This window comes from Phycodurus eques, chromosome 10, assembly GCF_024500275.1.
Source record: "Phycodurus eques isolate BA_2022a chromosome 10, UOR_Pequ_1.1, whole genome shotgun sequence".
Lineage (NCBI taxonomy): Eukaryota > Metazoa > Chordata > Actinopteri > Syngnathiformes > Syngnathidae > Phycodurus > Phycodurus eques.
The window spans coordinates 11,119,086-11,137,192 of record NC_084534.1 but is presented as its reverse complement, the minus strand read 5'-3'; the positions used below and the strand labels follow the sequence as shown (position 1 = coordinate 11,137,192).

Sequence of the window (18,107 nt, the reverse complement as noted above, 5' to 3'; positions counted from 1 at the left end):
TACAACCGATTTCTGATTTAGTTTAGATTATGCCAGCGATGCTGTTTCATGAAAAGTTTTGGTGATTTTGAGAGTGGTAATGGAGCCTCAAATTATTACTTGCCAGGATGGATGGTGAAAATGATGAATGGAAGATATCTGGGGTAGGTCTACGCTAAGAGGTATGAGGGTCCCCTACCTTCTTGAAATTGAGAGATGCATCTTGGGTATTGATTTATGCACAGGGCTACTAGTTAGACACACACTTCTGAAACAAATGGACTAAAATCACTTTAATTATATGTTATTATTAATAATTAATGCCGCGACTCTAGTCAGGATGAGCGGTACAGAAAATGGATGAATGGACAGATAGATATTTATCTGTGTCAGTGGTTCTTAAACTGAGACAATTAATGTTCAAACAGATGAACCTGATTGTTTATTTGCAAATTCTCTCATTTTGATGCCTGCAACATATTCCAACAAAGTTGGGAAAGTCAAGGATTGCTTAAAAAAAAAAAAAAAAAACACCTGTTTGGACCATTCCGCAGGTGAACAGGTTAGATGGAAAGAGGTGAGTGTCCTGATTGGGTGTAAAAGCAGCATTCCTGAAAAGTTCAGTTGTTCACAAGCAAGGATGGGGTGAGGTTCACCACTTTGTGAACAACTGTGTGAGCAAATAGTCCAACAGTTTACGAACAATGTTTCTCAACATACAATTGCAAGGAATTCACTATGTATGGGCCATAATATCATCAGAATATTGAGAGAATCTGGAAAAATGTCTACATGTAACGGGCAAGGCCGAAAACCAACATTGAATGCCCGTGAGCTTTCAATCCTGTCTCCTTACTTGCAGAGATGAGGCAATTTTTCCAAGTGTGACTATGACGAGGCATCAATGAATTATTAATGCAGACTACGGGTTTACATGAATAAGCTTATAATACTGTGTTGTGATTGCTTGTGTATGGCTGTAATGCAGTGACGTGGATTGTTGCACATGGGATAAAGGCCACTTCAAATTGATTTTATTAGAATTTAGCAAGAGATGGTAAACTGCATAATCATAATCATAAACATAATAATTTCAAGCTTTTCTCCAGTCTTTTGTTCAAATTTTATTTGTTTACTGGTCCGTTAAGTAGTACTTGTTGCGTTTAAAGACACTTTTTTTGTCATTCAGTGGAAAAAAGTAATGTCACGAGGAAAGTTTTTTACATAACCTACAAGTATATTTATATTTACTACAGTCTTCGTGTCCTCATAGGCCACATAATTTTCATGGCATATTTGTTCCCTCCCACGCTTTGTCAGTAGCGGCAGCTTGACTGAATAATGATGGTAATCAGCCTCTCATTATAGAAACAGTGTTTTGAACAATGATCCATTACATCATGTAGAGGCAAGAAGTCTGGCTTGATTAAACTTTGAACTTCATTCCATTGTGCTAGCTTACAATAGAATTCATCAAGTCCAATAATTATTTAATAATTAGCACTTGTCCAATCTTAGACACCCTTGATGTTGTATTGGCTTACTCTCAGAAAGTGCTTCTTTCTCTTTTCTCTATAACATGTTTCATTTCTCATTTTACAGAACCATGTTAAACACATTTACAAAGATGTTTTTCCTACTCGGTGGTATGGTACTGCAATCCAAATTGTTCGAGATTATGAAAACCTGTGGGTGGGAGGACTTCAGCTTTACAGCATCCACTGCGATCTTGTAGGCATCACACGTATCCAGGGAAGAACTTGAAAGAAAACTTGTTATCCATCATAAAAATTATAATAATCAAATGCAGGGACAATTAGAGTTCGCTCAGACAACACACAAAAAGTGTAACAGCCTCGTGCACTAGCAATACACTTAGTCCACAAACAAGCACAGTGCAGCTCCACTTGTGGCTACAGTGGCAGACATCTTGGCTAGCCATATGTTTCTGGCAGAATGTCAAACCTGATAACTCATTTGAAACAGCATCACGCAAAGGTGAAGTAGCGCTGTACGAACAAAAATTGTAGCTGCATTCATACAACCTCCCCCGGACTCTCGATGAAGCTAAACCAATATCAAATGTCATTGGTGTTTTAACATCAACAACAATACTAATGATAATTGATGATGATAATGATAATAATTTACACTATTCAAACTGCTACTGTTGCATTTGTCTGCATTATTCATTTTAAATGTCATAATTTGTCATTTGTTCCCATTTACACAAGCTTTTTTTTTTTTTTTTGCATTTTGTTCACTTACTGTACCAAATATGAACTGAACCACAACCTTAAAAGCAAGGTACATATCGAACCATGATTTTTAACGCAGCCTACCATTATTTCCCTAGCCATTATACATTTATGCGGTTAGACTGTGATAGACAGTCCCCTGAGGGCAACCATAACTAACAATGTGGCTCGTGATGAAAGCAAGTTTGACACCCCTCTCCGAAGTCATAAGAAACAAGTAATGGAATCTACAGTGGTTCAGTTTTGAAAAGTTACACAGGCTGGAATGCAGGTTATCTAATAGTGGTGTCAAAGTGCGAGGATTATTTCTCAGAGAAACTGCAGTACGAGTAGCTATCAGTGACCTTTGTCACTTTGCCATACATCATTGAATTTTAATGTGATGGAATGACCAAATTCTCTTTTTTGGAGAGAACATCCCTTTCACCTTGAATAACCTATGAACACTCAAGAAATCCTAATTATTGCGCTATTGTTATGTTTGGCTAAAAATGACCAACAGTCTATTGTATTGCAATTAGTTCAAAACAGCTTTTAAAAAGAAGTAGGGCTGGGTGATTGATCAATTTTGTTGACTGATTTTTGAAGTTTATTTGTCAGGGTGTTTTAAAAAAATTTTTTTTAACAGCTTCCATAGTTCAGATCACGTCACCGCTGATTTGCAGGGCTTCCACTAAGCGCAAACCTACAGAGAAAAGCCACTTAACACTTTGTAGTCTGTAACTCTATATGAGAAAAGAGCGTGAGAGCTAAATATTTGACAACAGACACATGGACACGCCGGCCATATAGTTTGACGGCTCAGTTTGTTATGTTAAACTGTTTACAACTGTAAGGATTTTGTTTAAATATATACGTACAGATCTACTGACCCAGGGAATTTTTTTCCAAGAGGAAGCACTTATTTTCTCATCTGAAAATAATAGAGGAAGAGGAAAAATCCTCTTCCATCCATCCATTTTCTACCACTTACCTGTTCACTTATCTGAGTAGTCTCTCCAGCGTGTCCTGGGTCGTCACCGGGGTCTCCCCCCGGTGGTACGTGCCTGGAACACATCACCAAGGAGGCGTCCGGGAGACATCCGAATCATATGCCCCAGGCACCTCATCTGGCTCCTCTCAATGTGGAGCAGCAGCGGCTCTACTCTGAGCTTCTCATCCTATCTGTAAGGGAGAGACCGGACACCCTGCGGAGGAAACTCATTCTGGCTGCTTGTATCCGGGATCTTGTTCTTTCTGTTACGACCCACAGCTCGTGACCATAGGTGAGGGTAGGAATGTAGATCGACCTGTAAATTGGACTTGAGGACACTCTTATGCTTGAACATGGTGTTCATTATGGAATGGACAATCCATGATGAGCACAAGTCCAACAACAGAACACCGCTCGGGTTCTGATCGGGGGTTGGGGGGAGTGGAAGAGAGTCCAACCTCTCTCAAGAGGACTGGTACCAGAGCCCAAGCTCTGTGTGGAGGCGAGCCCGACTATATCTAGTCGGAACTTCTCGACCTCACACGCCAGCTCGGGCTCCTTCCCTGCCATAGAGGTGACATTCCACGTCCCTAGAGCCAGTTTCTGTAGCCGGGGATGAGATCGCCGAGGTCCCTGCCTTCGGCCACTGCCCAGCTCGCACCGCACTTATGGCCCCTCCCACAGGTGGTGAGCCCATGGGAAGGGGGACCCACGTTACCCTTTCGGGCCGTGCCAGGCTGAGCCACATGGGTGCAGGCCCGGCCACCAGGCGCTCGCCTTCGAGCCCCACCTCCAGGCCTGGCTCCAGATGGGGGCCCCGGTGACCCGCGTCCGGGCAAGGGAAAACTGAGTCCATAGTTTGTCGTCATCATAAGCGGTCTTTGTCTGGTCCCTCACCTCGGACCTGTTTGTCATGGGTGACCCTGCCAGCGGCATAAAACCCCAGACAACTTAGCTCCTAGGATCATTGGGACACACAAACCCCTCCACCACGATAAGGTGACGGCTTCCAGGAGGGGGTATAGGTTTTATATAATATAAATATTTAAAAGTATGTACTTCTATGTAGGACGGTATGGAATTATATGGCCTTTTAAAGTTTTATATAATATAAATATTTAAAGGCCATATCCATCCATACCGTCCTACATTGAAGCTAACATAGCTCGTTAACTAATTGTCTATAACAATGATGATCACACATGGGCCTCAAGCGTGCTAAATATACTGTATCTGTGTGCTACAGCAGGACAAGTTACGATCCAAAAGACACCAGCAATTCAACTTCTGAAAGACAAAAAAAAAAAAAATAATTGTTCTGAAGGGGCCCTGCGATTGGCTGGTGACCAGTTCAGGGTGTACCCCGCCTCTCGCCCAAAGATAGCTGGGATAGGCTCCAGCACGCCCGCAACTCTAGTGGGGATAAGCGGTACAGGAAATAGATGAATGGATGGATGGTTCTGAAGGGGCCAAGTCAAAGTCCGGTCTTGAATCTGATTGAAAAGTTGTGGCATGACCTTAAAAAGGCCGATCATGCTTGAAAACCCTCCAGTGTTGCTGAATTAAAACAATACTGAAAAGAAGAGTGGGCCACAATATCTCCACAGAAACATAGAAGACTCATTGCCAGTTGTAGAAAACATTTGAGTTGTTCAGATGTTGCTGCTGAGGGTGCCCCAGTCAGTTATTAGGTATAGGGGCAATTACTTTTTCACACAGGGCCAAGTAGCTTCGAAGAGTTTTGTTTCCCCTTAATAAATAAAATCATAATTTAAAAACTACATTTTTATGTTTACTTGGGTTGTATTTGACTTTCTCCGATATTTTGTTTGATGATCTTAATCACTAAATTGGGGAAATTACGGCAAAATAACTTCTGCTAAATGTGGTGTAAATTGATCGATTCGCACACATTTTTTGGACCCGTCGCTGGCCAGGTCGCTTGTGATGTTACTCCAACCTGCCGTGATGAATTTGATCAGCTACAAATGCCTTTTAACTTTGCTATTTTTATTCATAAAGGTTTTTACAGATTCACGATTTTCTTAAGACGACTTATCACAGGGAAATTATAATTATATCACTGGAATCGTCTTTAAGAGATCTGTCAAATAATACTCGTTTGATGTCAATCAATTAATCTTTGAAATTTTACACACTGTATCATGTGGCACTTCATCTTATTTGATATGACATAATTAGCAGAATAGCTTCCACTTACCTTCAAATCACTTTGGGCTCTGTCTCAATCACCGACTCGTTCTACATTAGATTATTATTATTTTTCATGTGCAATATAAGTGAGAAGAATGAGTTGGTAAATTGAATGAATGAATGAGACACAAATTGAGGAAACTCCTCCCTTTGCTGCAGAATGACAAGTCACTGTCATGGTCTGTGTCTTGGTTTGGGTTGTGTTTAGTTTTGTTCCGTGTTTTCCTGTGTTCCGTGTTTGTCGTGTGGTCATTAGGCTGTCGTGTCCACCTGTTCTCGTCTGCCTTGTGTCGACCAATCAGCTCTCTCCAGCCACTCGTGTCTTGTCCAGGTGTTCCTCATTGTCTCGTCAATCTGTTTGTATTTAGTTCCCTGGTTTCGTTCAGTTCTTGTCGGTTCATTGTCGTTGTCACATGTCTTTGCAGTATATCATTGTGAGGTGTCTTTGTCTCTGTCTGTGCTATGTCATAGTCGCCAGGTGTCGCTCAGTTATTTCACCAGTCATGTCTTGTTTCTTGTTTTGGGTTTACTCAATTGTTTCTTTGTTACTTTGTTTAGATTTTGGACTTTGTTAATTTAGCATTTAGACTTTTTCATGATCTTTGTTTTCCTTTGTTTTTGAAATTAAATATAATTTCTTTATATACTCCTGCACTACTGCGTTACCTCCCTGCTTCCCTGCACTTGGGTCCTCCATGTTCTTGCCTTGCGCTCCTCGCCTTCGGACAAACCCCAAACGTGACAGTCACAGTAGATTGTGTACTTTTATTTTTGAAAGAAATATTTAGGAAACACATTTTGCTGACCGAAGAGAAATTGCAGATACATCAAATTTTCATGGTCGAAGTCATGCCAGAAATAATGAAATTGTCATCAAATTAAATTGCTAAAGCATAGTTGTGGTTGAAAAAAACATTTCACAGTTTTACAATTGATTGGTTTTATGTTTTGATGCTTCATGTAAAACAGCATAGTAAATAATATAATTCTTATCTCATTTTTATTTTCAACATGTTCTGGATGGCAGAGCAGTAGATGCCTTTTTGTGTAGATATTCCTTTAGTGTCACATGATAATGCATGTCCTACCTTTACGTTAGTCACAAAGGTCTTCAAAACCTTTATTATGTCATTCCAAAGAGACTTCAAGAGAAAACAGAGCAGTTAAACATGAGGTTTGAATTAGATACACAAGTAATTGTATCTTTCGGAGATACATACAGATAAGCAACGATGAGCAAAGATCAAGTAAGTGACTGACTGGCTGGTGGTGCACTCATTCAAACAATGAGATCTATGCCAAGAGTGATAGATAGAATATCACTCGTTAATATCTGGATAAGCATTCATTCCGTCAGTTGACTGTGGAGATACTAAAGCGTACCTGGCAGTCACAAAATCATTTGCATTTGGTTTCATGTCATTTAATTGCGGACATTCGAGCCTAGTTAGGTAACCATCTTGTTTATGCTGCATACACACCTATTAATCAATCAAGAAATCAATCAGGACTGGTGTACAACCGTGACTGTTTTTCTGTGTCCATAAAGGCATGGTTGGATGAGCCACTTGTCTATACAGTCTATTTCTCATCACCCTGCTTCAATTATTTGTTGCCTAAAAATTATATTCGCCTTCTAAAGGCTCTCTCTTTTCAAAGTGTCACTATAAGGAAATCAATTGTGTAAACCAATTACATGAAGTTAAGACAGTGAGCTTGTAACTATTGGTACAGATCAATTGTAACCATCTTTGTTGATGTGCTTTTACAATGGGCCCTCATGATCATAGGCAGCTGCCAAGTCATACAAAACTACCAACAAGAAAAAGGTAAGTCGCATGCAATGCAAATTGCTATAATTCTGGGTATACTGTAATGTGGGTTGTGGGCAGAACTGATATTTCAAGCCATCAGCAATAATATTAATGACTGAATGAAATGTGGAAAAGTAAAATTTGATCACATGAAACTAATTTCAGGATGACGACGATCCAGGGAAACTTATTAAACCTGCTGATCAACTGGAACTCTCTGAGGCTGTAAGACTGACACAAATCATCCTCTTATCAATTATGCCACCAAAGGTGTCAAGCATGTACTGTATGGTCTTGGCTTGTTTCTTTACCAATAGGAGCTGAAAGAGGAAATGACAAGGACTCTGACTGCAAGAAATCCACATGCCCCCCAAAATATTGCCCACTACAAATTTAATGTAAGACAATCACAGACAGACCCTTGTGGCTTTTTAAAAAAAAAAAATTATTATCCTTTACAATCATATCCTTGTGGTTTCATCATCACCATCAGTACCACTTTTCATCTCGTTGCTGTGTTGTTTTTTGCAGGATGGCGCTTACAAGCTGACCACCGCTGTCAATCACATGGCTGTTCACTTTGTCTTGGAGGGTTGTCTCGAACATCAAGACTTTGATGATAGTCACAGTCTGACAGCCACTGAGGAACTCACTGAAGATGGTTACTGAAATTATTAACCTTTTGTGTTGACAGAAAATTGTCAACTCCAATATGTGTGTGTTGTTATGACTGCGGTCACTGTTTTAGGTTATTGGTGTAATTTATACTTTATGCCATCTGGTGCCACCATCAATATATGTCATGAAATTCCAAAAGAGGCATTTCAAAGGTCATGTATGTTATGATGTATTTATATTAGATGATTTGATGTCTCTGCAGCAACAGGTGAGGGGGAAGAAGAATCTGATGAGGTAAGGTGTGATGTGATTTGGCTGACACTACAATACAATACAAGCACTTCTTGTTGGGTAGCAGTAGTTCATTTTAAGTCGCTTCAATTCACAGTCCAACCCTTAAAAGCATCCTCAAAGGGTTGCTCAGTCAGGAATGGAATTTTAGCTCCAACATCTTTGTTGATTTTCCATACAGGGGGGATCTGGTGACGGAGGTGAGGAAGAGGCTGGAGAAGACGACATACCAGACAGTGCTGCCTCCAAAGCAAACAATGAGCCAAAATGTACAAATCAGTTCAACTTTATCGAAAGAGCCTCTCAAACAATCAATAATCCACTGCAGGTATGAAAGATAACTAATTTTATCGACACCCTATTTTTCCACATTATAACAGTGATATACTGTAACCTTTCACACTGGGGAGTTTAATTAACATTGTTGCACATAAAAGTATCTATTGCACAACTACACATGCGGGGTTCCTTTATTATTTTATTGCAGGGTAGAAGCTGCCAGACTGTCCCTCCTCCACGCTACAACTACTACGCCACTGCTTTTCAGGTAGAGAATTCTCTGACTTACTTTCACCATTTTTCCATCCAGTACAGTGCTCACTTGGGAATGACTCCTGTTTTGTCTTTGCAGTGGGACATATATGATGTTTACATGGCAGAGCTACAGAAACAAGAGGTGAAAAAAGAGAAACAGAAAGATAAAAGTTGTGAAAAAAACAAAAAGATGATGCTCATTGAGAAACCCGTAAGTCACATGAATATCAATGTCCCGCTATGCACACACACAGAAGTAACAAAATACAATGGACTAATCTCTACAGAGTGATGACATCACCCAAGTATCCAAATCAGCCAAGCTGTTGGAGCGGATGGTCAATCAGAACACTTTTAATGAAGTAGCACAAGGTGTTCAATGTTTATTCTTTGTCTGTGGATGTCACATTGCATTGAAAAAAAAGGCGTAATATGCCACACTGATACAGTGATCTCCTCTCGCCTTGTATGTACTTTTAGATTTCAAATACTTTGAGGATGCGGCAGATGAATTTAGGGATGAGGAGGGCACTGTTCTCCCCCTGTGGAAGTTCCACTATGACAAAGCCAAAACGATGTGTGTCACTGCCCTCTGTTGGTAGGTTTGCTCACCAGCACATCAAGCACACACATGCTGTAGTTCAGTGTTTCCCAACCTTCATTGAGCCAAGGCACATATTTGACAGTGGTAAAAAGAGTCGGGTATATAATTAAATGCAATTAAACTCTCTTAGGGTGCGTAAGAACGTTGATAGTGAATCCAAAACCAAACAAACACAACTCGGCAGTTTTTGCAGTGTTTGTTTATACCAAAAGAGCACGAAAAGCATCAGGAAAAAACAAGTAATAAAAAGTGACGCGAGAAGCGGTCGACTAGAAAAGCTAACTCGGCTCAAACACAGAACAAACAAAATGAGGTGGACGGAGTAACACGAAATAAGACGACTGGTAAAAGTAAAACACTGAATCAAAAACCTTCACAAGGCAAAGAATGAAAAAGAGAAAATCACAGTAGTACTTGCAAACAAAAGGTCAGACAAAATCCGTATCCACCTGTTGTTGTTCACACAACAGAATATGGCTTCTTACCAGTATATCAGCTTTGTGTTCAACTAAACAGGGCTAGATTTCACGCTGAGTAAGTCAATTCGTGAATAAATTGAGACGTTAGTCATTACGTATTTGTACTTTTGGGAAAAGTATTGTTTGGTAGTGTGCAGTGAGATTTTTTGAATATAAAATGGTTGCCATGACTCAATAACAGTTGGAAAACATTCCTATAGATGAGCAGTGCAAGATGGCTAATTAAATGCACCTAATTTCACAGGAATTTTATTTATCCCGATTTTTTTGGTGTGGGATTGGGATCATGTAAGTCTGAAAGAATTATGAGTAGTCAGTCTTAATATGATTAGGATTATATTTAAAAACACATTTCGATTCAGACAACTCCTTCCCTCTCATCCGCTGGTAGATGACTTCAACAAACAAGGCTGTGGGATGCTTCTCTTCTACACCTTGAAGAACTCTACCTTCCCTGAGTACATCTTTCCTACAGGTTCTGGTGTCCTGAGCCTCGACATTCATAAGCAACATTCCTACCTGGTAGCTGTCGGTTTCTATGATGGCTGCGTGTGTGTGTACAATTTGAAAAAGAAGGGACTGGACCCTCAGTACAAGAGCACTATTGACACTGGCAAGCACACTGACCCTGTCTGGCAGGTGAGGGAGATGAGCAACAGGAGACTAAGTTATCTGCCACCTGCTGTCCCAAAGCACTTACGTAATGGCATCCATCACACAAACAAAAAGTTAGGTTTAGCTTTTGGGTGAAATTTCAGGATGAAACTAACATGCACCGTAACCTTTACAGGGTAATTTAATTTGACCTTCGCTGTACTTTTCAGTAGTTTTGGCACAACTCGCCATTCTCTGACAGATTTATTTAAATGACGTGTTTGACCCATGAATCGACAAAGACATTTTCTTTGCTCGATGAGAATCGGTATTTAAACAATCCTCTTCTTCGTGCTGTTCACTTTCTGACATCATAGGACCGGGACGACGCCCAACAATTGAGCAGCCTTTGCGAGGCTTCAAACGGGATGCTCTCAGAAGGAAGTAGCCACTGAGGTTGGAGCATCACAAGAGTGTTAACAGCAGGTTGCAACAGAGCGGCGAGACTGGAAGAGTCACAAGAGAGGCATAGAAGTGGATGTCATTTGAAATGTATTGGTCGATTCGTTGAACTAACACCTGTAGTGAATTTTGTCCTCATTAGAAAGCAGCAAGTTTAGTAAAAATTACTGACAGATTTACCAGTGGGATGCCATTCAAAAGTTTGAAGAAGGTCAAATTAAATTCCTGTAAAGGTTATAGAAATTTCAACTGAAAGCTGTGAAATCCCTAACTTGTTGTGAGTACCGCACTGTATGTGCTGAATAATCTCTAGTAAATAAACACCACGTATAACTTCTTTTCAGTTGTCGTGTGTTTGCTTATTTGTTCATTGACTGTTATTCATTCAGGTACGCTGGCAGAATGACAACAGCCTCAATTTTTATTCAGTGTCTTCTGATGGCCGAGTCGTGTCATGGATGCTCATCAAGGTTCGTTAAAGAGAAATAACTGATGAAAGAATATATGCGTGTTGCTTGATATACTGTATGTACGTAGATGTTGTCATTTATACAAAACTGCATTCAGATGCTTGTTAAGCAAATGTGCTGTTTCTGCACTTTGGATTTAAAATTTCATGTGCAGAAAAAGTGCATCACAATGTATTTGCATGTCTGCAGAATGAGCTGCTCTTCTCAGATGCTCTCAGGCTTGCGCTGGATTATACTGTGTCTGATGGCCTGGAGGGTATTCAGGAACTTATTAGATGTGAGTTGCACTCAATTGGTGTGACGCCATATGCATCTATTTACTAGACATTGTCGAAATAACTGCTTTTCCTCACAGAATGCTTTACATTGCGTAGGCAGGCCAGCTTCTGTCTCTGTGTACTGCTCATTTAAGCACCGCATACCTCTTGTCTACAGCTAGTGGCACATCCTTTGACTTTCACACACAGATTGATGATCTCTTCATAGTTGGCACTAAGGAGGGGAAAATACACAAGGTATGCTGGAAGAATTTATTCCACCTCCAAGATTTGGCTGTCAATGAACTGTCAGATGTTTGAAATACAGCAGCTGTGCCCACAAGCCCTAAAGTTGATTTAGTCTTGAGAGAGTGCACTTTATTTGTCACTGTAATCAGAGCTGCAATCCTCAATGTGAAATTCTGAAAATACCCATCCCCACTCAAAAATACTCAAACATTAAACTGCTCTTTAAAACTAAAACTAATATTACAGCCATGTTCCATTGGAACTTTATTTATCAGTAAGAAATATACCTAGTGTTTCCGTTTAGTCTGTAACTTTAGACAAGATACCAATGTTGGGATCATAATGAATGATCCAATTGGATTTATAGTAGCTTTTTTCTTGGCAGTTCTACCTGTTGTTGTTAGATTTCTGCTGTCGCAAGTTGTGAATGACCAAACTGGAATTTTTGATTCCCCACAAGGGAGAACAGCTACATTTGCTCTTTCACCCACGCGTATTGTGTATTGAAATATACATTATATTTGAAAATTAAACATGGGATAGAATGTGGGACCGTCCGTGCATTTTGAGTCTATAAAAATAAGTTTATGGCTATTGGCTATTTTCTTTCGATCGATTTAGAGCTGTGGTGTATCTGATGAATTGATGAGAAATCAAGTAGATGACAATAAGAATGATCAAATCAGTCATACAGTATATAACTGGTCACATACACAGTCCTAAAAAGTGTGTTACATTGTAGTGGTCCTCTTTCTGTGGGGGATATCAATAGATTCCCAAAATATTAATGAGTATGCAATAATACAATTGTTCTGATTCTCTCATTCCTTAGTGCTCAAAGAATTACTCAAGCCAGTACCTAAAGACATATGATGGCCACAACATGGCAGTGGATACCGTAAGGTGGAATCCCTATCACCCCAAGGTTTTCATCTCCTGCAGCTCGGATTGGACTGTCAAGATCTGGGACCAGGATTTCAAGTAAGACAATTCATGAATGAAGACAAAAACTGAAGGCATGCAACATTTAATTTTGAATATCAAACTAACATTTTAAATTGTTAATCGTTTTAAATTATATATTTTAAATAGTTTTAAATAATATATTTTAAATTGTTAACAATAAAATATTCCAAGTTTAGCTACTTTTCATGACTTAAAAGTTTCTCTTTATAATCAGATATTTTCACTTTTCATTTAATGAAGGTTTGAATTATCTTGTTGTTTTTGCATCTTGATATGGACGTTATGTGAGCCCCTCATAAAAAAAATGGCTTAAGTTGGAAAAATGACAAGGCTGCTAAACGTGTCTTCATGAGAATTTAGTGGGAAATCGTTCAAAAATAAATTATTTGCCATCATTTCAAAGAGGGTGGGGTTTGAGCTTTTTGGATTGCACTGTTACAGTTAAGAGATATATAACAGTTTTTTCCTTTTCATAATAAAGCCTGCTTATTATTCTGATTTGTTTTCACTCAAGTAAGTTAGGCTTTCTTTCCTTTTCCAGCCCTCCAATGTTTACATTTGAGCTCAATGCATCGGTTGGCGATGTGGCTTGGGCACCGTACTCCTCTACTGTCTTTGCTGCTGTCACCACAGAAGGACTGGTAAGAATAATTTTAAAGTAATACTTCGTTATGAGTTTGCTTATTCTTTATATTTATATTAAAAAGCTTTTAAAGCAATTCTGATCACCATACTTACGCAAAGTATATGTATGGCTCATGGGATCAATGAGGCTCAACTCATCTTTGTTTGGCATGCAGGGAAACCTTCTCTCGCGCGCATCAACATGAAACAACGCGTCTTTCCACAATATGGCTGCCGATATGGCTGTATTTTATAATTTTTTTTAATGAATATTTTGGAAAATCCCGCGAAGCACTGAGGCCGCAAAACGTGAAGCGCGAAGTGGCGAGGGAACATTGTATGCATATTGTTTGCTCAGCCCACTAAGTGCTCTGATGTTATGTTTTCAGGTTCATGTTTTTGACCTTGCCATCAATAAGTATCAGGCTATCTGCCAGCAGCCAGTGGTGAATAAAAAGAAGACCAAGCTGACTCACATTGAGTTTAACCCTGTCGAGCCCGTCATCATAGTGGGTGATGACAGGGGCTCTGTTATCAGTCTCAAACTGTCCCCTAACCTCCGCAAGAAACCAAAGGTAAAGTATCAAGAATAGGACCAAATTATAACATAAACAAGCTTTTGTTTCATTGTTATAATTATGCTAGCTGCTACCGACCAGGATCTTGCCTAATGTACATCTATTGTGCCCTTGTGTGCATATGCGCGCATGCGTGTGTGCAGGGGAAAAAGGGGCGGGATTTGGTGGAAGGCCCTGAAGCGGAAGTCGCCAAGATAGAGAAGTTACTCAGTCTGCTGAGACATTGAGCAAAGTGCAGCTATAAAGTAGCCAACATTTCGTTTCATCAACACTGTAAAGTACAATAAAGTATTTCACATGAAAACAATGTGTAAATTTTTGTTTATTGTATCTTCCTCGGTTCTCCCCAATGTTATAAAATGTTCACTTCTGTAGAACTCAGAATAATAGACAGGCAACATTTGAACAAGTGCACTGCAAAGATTTCATCCATTTTCTAATACAGTAATTGTAACGATTGTTCAAAATTCGATTAGACTGCGTGGAATTATTGTGAGATGATTATAAATTAGTTTCGTGTCATCAGTTGTGACCACCTTTCCACCAAAGATTGTGTACTTTATTGTCACTGTGTGCGTATGATGTAAGCCTTTTCAGCATTTTCCCCACTTTGTTTCCAGTTTTTTTTTTGACAAACCCATCTCTAAACTGTCAAATGTTTAATTTACACTGTTGTAGTTTACATTAGGTTAAACCAGCTCCTGATGCAACCCCTCCAGGCCTTCACAATCTCTCGAGATAACTAGAAAATGTGGATCTTTTCACCTATGCAGTCCTCTGCACAAGAGGATAAACCTTTTTATGTAGTATGTACTGTTATATTGTTTATATGCATGAAATCTGGTTTAGTTTAGATTATGTTTCAGGGAAAAGATGCAATGCAGTGGCTCTCATGGCTATGGGAGTGATGAAACCTACCAGGAGAGGGCAGTGGTTCACAGCATCAAAGTGTAGACCCCCCCGAGCAGAGTTAAGTGGGGCTATAAATTTAGTACAACTAACCTTTTTGTGTTGTTATGCTGCCATACTACACTGTACTTAATTCAAACCTGTACATCTGTGGTACATGATTACAATGTGTTAAATTAACATATATTCGATTATTTTCGAGGAAAAGGGTGTGGGGGGGGGGGGGGGGGATTGCATCGGTTTACCGAATTTTAATCATGTACAGCTGAAAAAATTAAATGTGTGAGTGTACTGTCATCATGTTCATTTTATGCTGACCATCCTCATTCAGTGCGGCTAAATATTAATATTGGACCCATACATGCGGCACAGTGAACGACTGGTTAACACATCTGCCTGACAGTTCTGTGGACCGGGGTTCAAATCCCGGCCTGGAGTTTGCATGTTCTCCCCATGCCTGGGTGGGTTTTCTCCGGGTACTCCGGTTTCCTCCCACATCCTAAAAACGTGCGTGGTAGGGTAATTGAAGCCTCTAAATTGCCCATAGGTGTGAATGTGAGTGTAAATGGTTGGTTGTTTATATGTGCCCTGCAATTGGCGACCACTTCAGGGTGTACCCCATCTCCCACCCGAAGATAGCTGGGATGGGCTCCAGCACGCAGTGAGGATAAGCGGTACAGAAAACGGATGGATGGATGGACCCACACGTGACCTCCTTTTTTAACACTGCTTGTAAAAAACTTAAAAATTAATTCTGCTTTTCTTCCACATCACTGTTTAGTACAATCAAAATGGGAAGTAAAAAGTAAACATGGTAACCAGCAGTAGTATCCTTTTTGATTTATTTACTTACTTGCTTGCTTACTTACTAATTAATTTTTTTCAGTTTCTAAATGGTGATTTCAAATATTACAGGAAAAAAAAATTCAGACCTATCTGGCCCTCTGTGAAAAAGTAAAATCTCTCTTGTTAAATCAGGAGTTAACTGTGATTAACCTCAGTTTGTTTTCTTCAGAAAGCTTAGTTCAGTTTCACTGGCCACACCCACGCCTGATTACTGCCAGATTTGTTTCACCAAGAAATCACTCAGTTATTTTGAGCTGAGGTGATGTAGGCTACAAGGCCTAATAAAGAAACGTATCACACGATCCAAAGAAATTGAAGAACAAATGAGAAACAAAGTGATTGAAATCTATCTATCTATCTATTTATCTATCTATCTATCTATCTATCTATCTGTCTGTCTGTCTGTCTGTCTGTCTGTCTGGCTGTCTGGCTATCTGGCTATCTGGCTATCTGGCTATCTGGCTATCTGGCTATCTGTCTGTCTCTGTCTGTAAAAGGTTACAAAGCCATATCCAAGACTTTGGGACTCAATCAAATGACGGTCAGAGCCATTTTCCACAAATGGAGAAAACTGGGAACAGCGGTGAACCTTTTGAGGAGTGTTCAGCCAACCAAAATTGCTCCAAGAAAGCGACGACTCATCCAGGAGGTCACAAAAGAACCGAAAACAACATTCAAAGAACTGCAGGCCCCTGAGGGCAGTGTTTCTGACTCAACCATGAGAAAGAAACTGGCAAGAATGGCATCCATGGGGGACAACTGCTTTTCACATAGGGACAAAAAGGTTTGGAACCCCCCTTAATAAACAAAATCATCATTTAGAAACTACACTTTATATTGACCTGGATTGTATTTGTGAAACATTAAAATTGGTTTTGTGATCCAAAATATTAGTTTTTCTCAATCTCAATTCTCATTTCACAGATCAGAATTAAAATTCTCTGAAAACTACCTGTTCAATCTTCACATCGTTGTGTCAATTTTGCACATCAAAAAAGCAGTTTCTCATTTTTTTGAACATTTCTTCATTTGGTACATCTATGAAAATGGTTATGTGTATATAGTCTCACCCCCCACAACATTTAGGCACTAGTTCATCGCATAAGTCTTTACATGCAAAATGGTTGAACAAGCTGCGATATTATGTCATGCCTACTCTTTTTCTATACATTTTCATTTGACTGTCCATCAGACTTTTTTCCCAGGTGAATCTTGACTTTCTCTACCGAAGGGAAATGTGAGTAGGAATGGTCGGTTGTTTCTATGTGCCCTGTGATTGGCTGGCGACCGGTTCAGGGTGTACCCCCTTTTTCATAACCTCTAGATGGCGGCATACATTTATAAAATGAGAAATGTTTTTTTAATTTCCCCCTATACCTATGTATAATGCACACAATTGATTTCTGACACTTTTTTTTGGGGGGGGGGGGGGGAAATCAGCATTATACACGAGAAATGACGGTAACTCTAAACTACGTTGACATAAGGTCTTTTCGTGTAGACTAATATAAAGGAAACTAGTAACTAAGGGAGGCGGACTGTGCCACAGCAGAAGGAAGGAGAATCAAACTAAGGCAAGCGGAATCTATTAAGCACCATGCTGAGAATGTAAAACAAAAACAAAACCTACCTACACAAGGTGGAGGAACAAAATACAAAAAACCCTAATCTAACCTGCACAAGGTAGAAAACAAAACACTGAGAATCACAGCAGTACTTTCTAAAACTTACAAAAAGTACCGGTACACTGACAAGCAAGAGATGACAGCAAAAATGTTAGGTCAATAGTGACAAGCGATCTGAGTCAATAATCAGGCACCTTCCTTCCGCTGTGACAGAGTTTAAATACCATATGGCAACAATTGCCAATAGGTGCAACCGAGAAACTACGCCAATAAGCATTTTCAAAGGTGACTGTGAACACACACACACAAAAAGAAGTGTGCAGGAGGCAGGAAAACAGGAACATAACAATTAGACACTGGCACAGCTGTCATGTATGTATTGATGTCGTGTTATTGTGTGAAAGTGAACACTGCTATGCCAGTATTGCAAGGAAAAGCACCGGTTTACAAATGGGAGCTGCTGCTGCTGTGCTGTACCCCATTCGGTTGCCTTGATACAATCATACAGAACAGCCTCAATGAAATAAGGCGAGAAAATGCTAACTTTTACAGTCAGCGTAAAAGCAGCTTTGGTTCTAGTTACTGTTGTCTTTTGGAAAGTCACTTAGAATACATAGAATAACATATTCTAGTTATGATTGGATAAAGTACATGGCCTTTTCCAGATAATTTCTATCAGTGTTTTTAGAAACCATCCATCTGGTGTGTCAGGTTGGTGAACCCCCAGACAGGGATTAGTGAGTAGGAATGCATGACTCAGGGG

The 18,107-nt window shown here is 39.7% G+C and overlaps 1 protein-coding gene across 3 annotated transcripts; it reads left to right on the top strand.

Moving 5' to 3' along the window:
- Window positions 1-6,572: 6,572 nt before the first annotated feature.
- Window positions 6,573-14,240, top strand: LOC133409271 (dynein axonemal intermediate chain 1-like). 3 transcript variants are annotated; one of them, XM_061689067.1, is made up of 20 exons: window positions 6,573-6,671; window positions 7,215-7,253; window positions 7,404-7,463; window positions 7,556-7,636; window positions 7,770-7,899; window positions 8,119-8,150; window positions 8,329-8,475; window positions 8,635-8,694; window positions 8,779-8,892; window positions 8,969-9,053; window positions 9,162-9,279; window positions 10,009-10,052; window positions 10,156-10,403; window positions 11,210-11,290; window positions 11,480-11,567; window positions 11,726-11,805; window positions 12,629-12,777; window positions 13,304-13,403; window positions 13,776-13,961; window positions 14,108-14,240. In XM_061689067.1, the coding sequence occupies exons 1-20, from the start codon at window positions 6,657-6,659 to the stop codon at window positions 14,189-14,191; spliced, it is 1,941 nt and encodes a 646-aa protein (XP_061545051.1). In that variant the 5' UTR covers window positions 6,573-6,656; the 3' UTR covers window positions 14,192-14,240. The 3 variants fall into 3 exon arrangements, with proteins under 3 accessions (XP_061545051.1, XP_061545053.1, XP_061545052.1); XM_061689069.1 differs by lacking the exons at window positions 8,969-9,053; window positions 10,009-10,052 and having other exon boundaries at window positions 10,240-10,403; XM_061689068.1 differs by lacking the exons at window positions 8,969-9,053; window positions 10,009-10,052.
- Window positions 14,241-18,107: the final 3,867 nt, after the last annotated feature.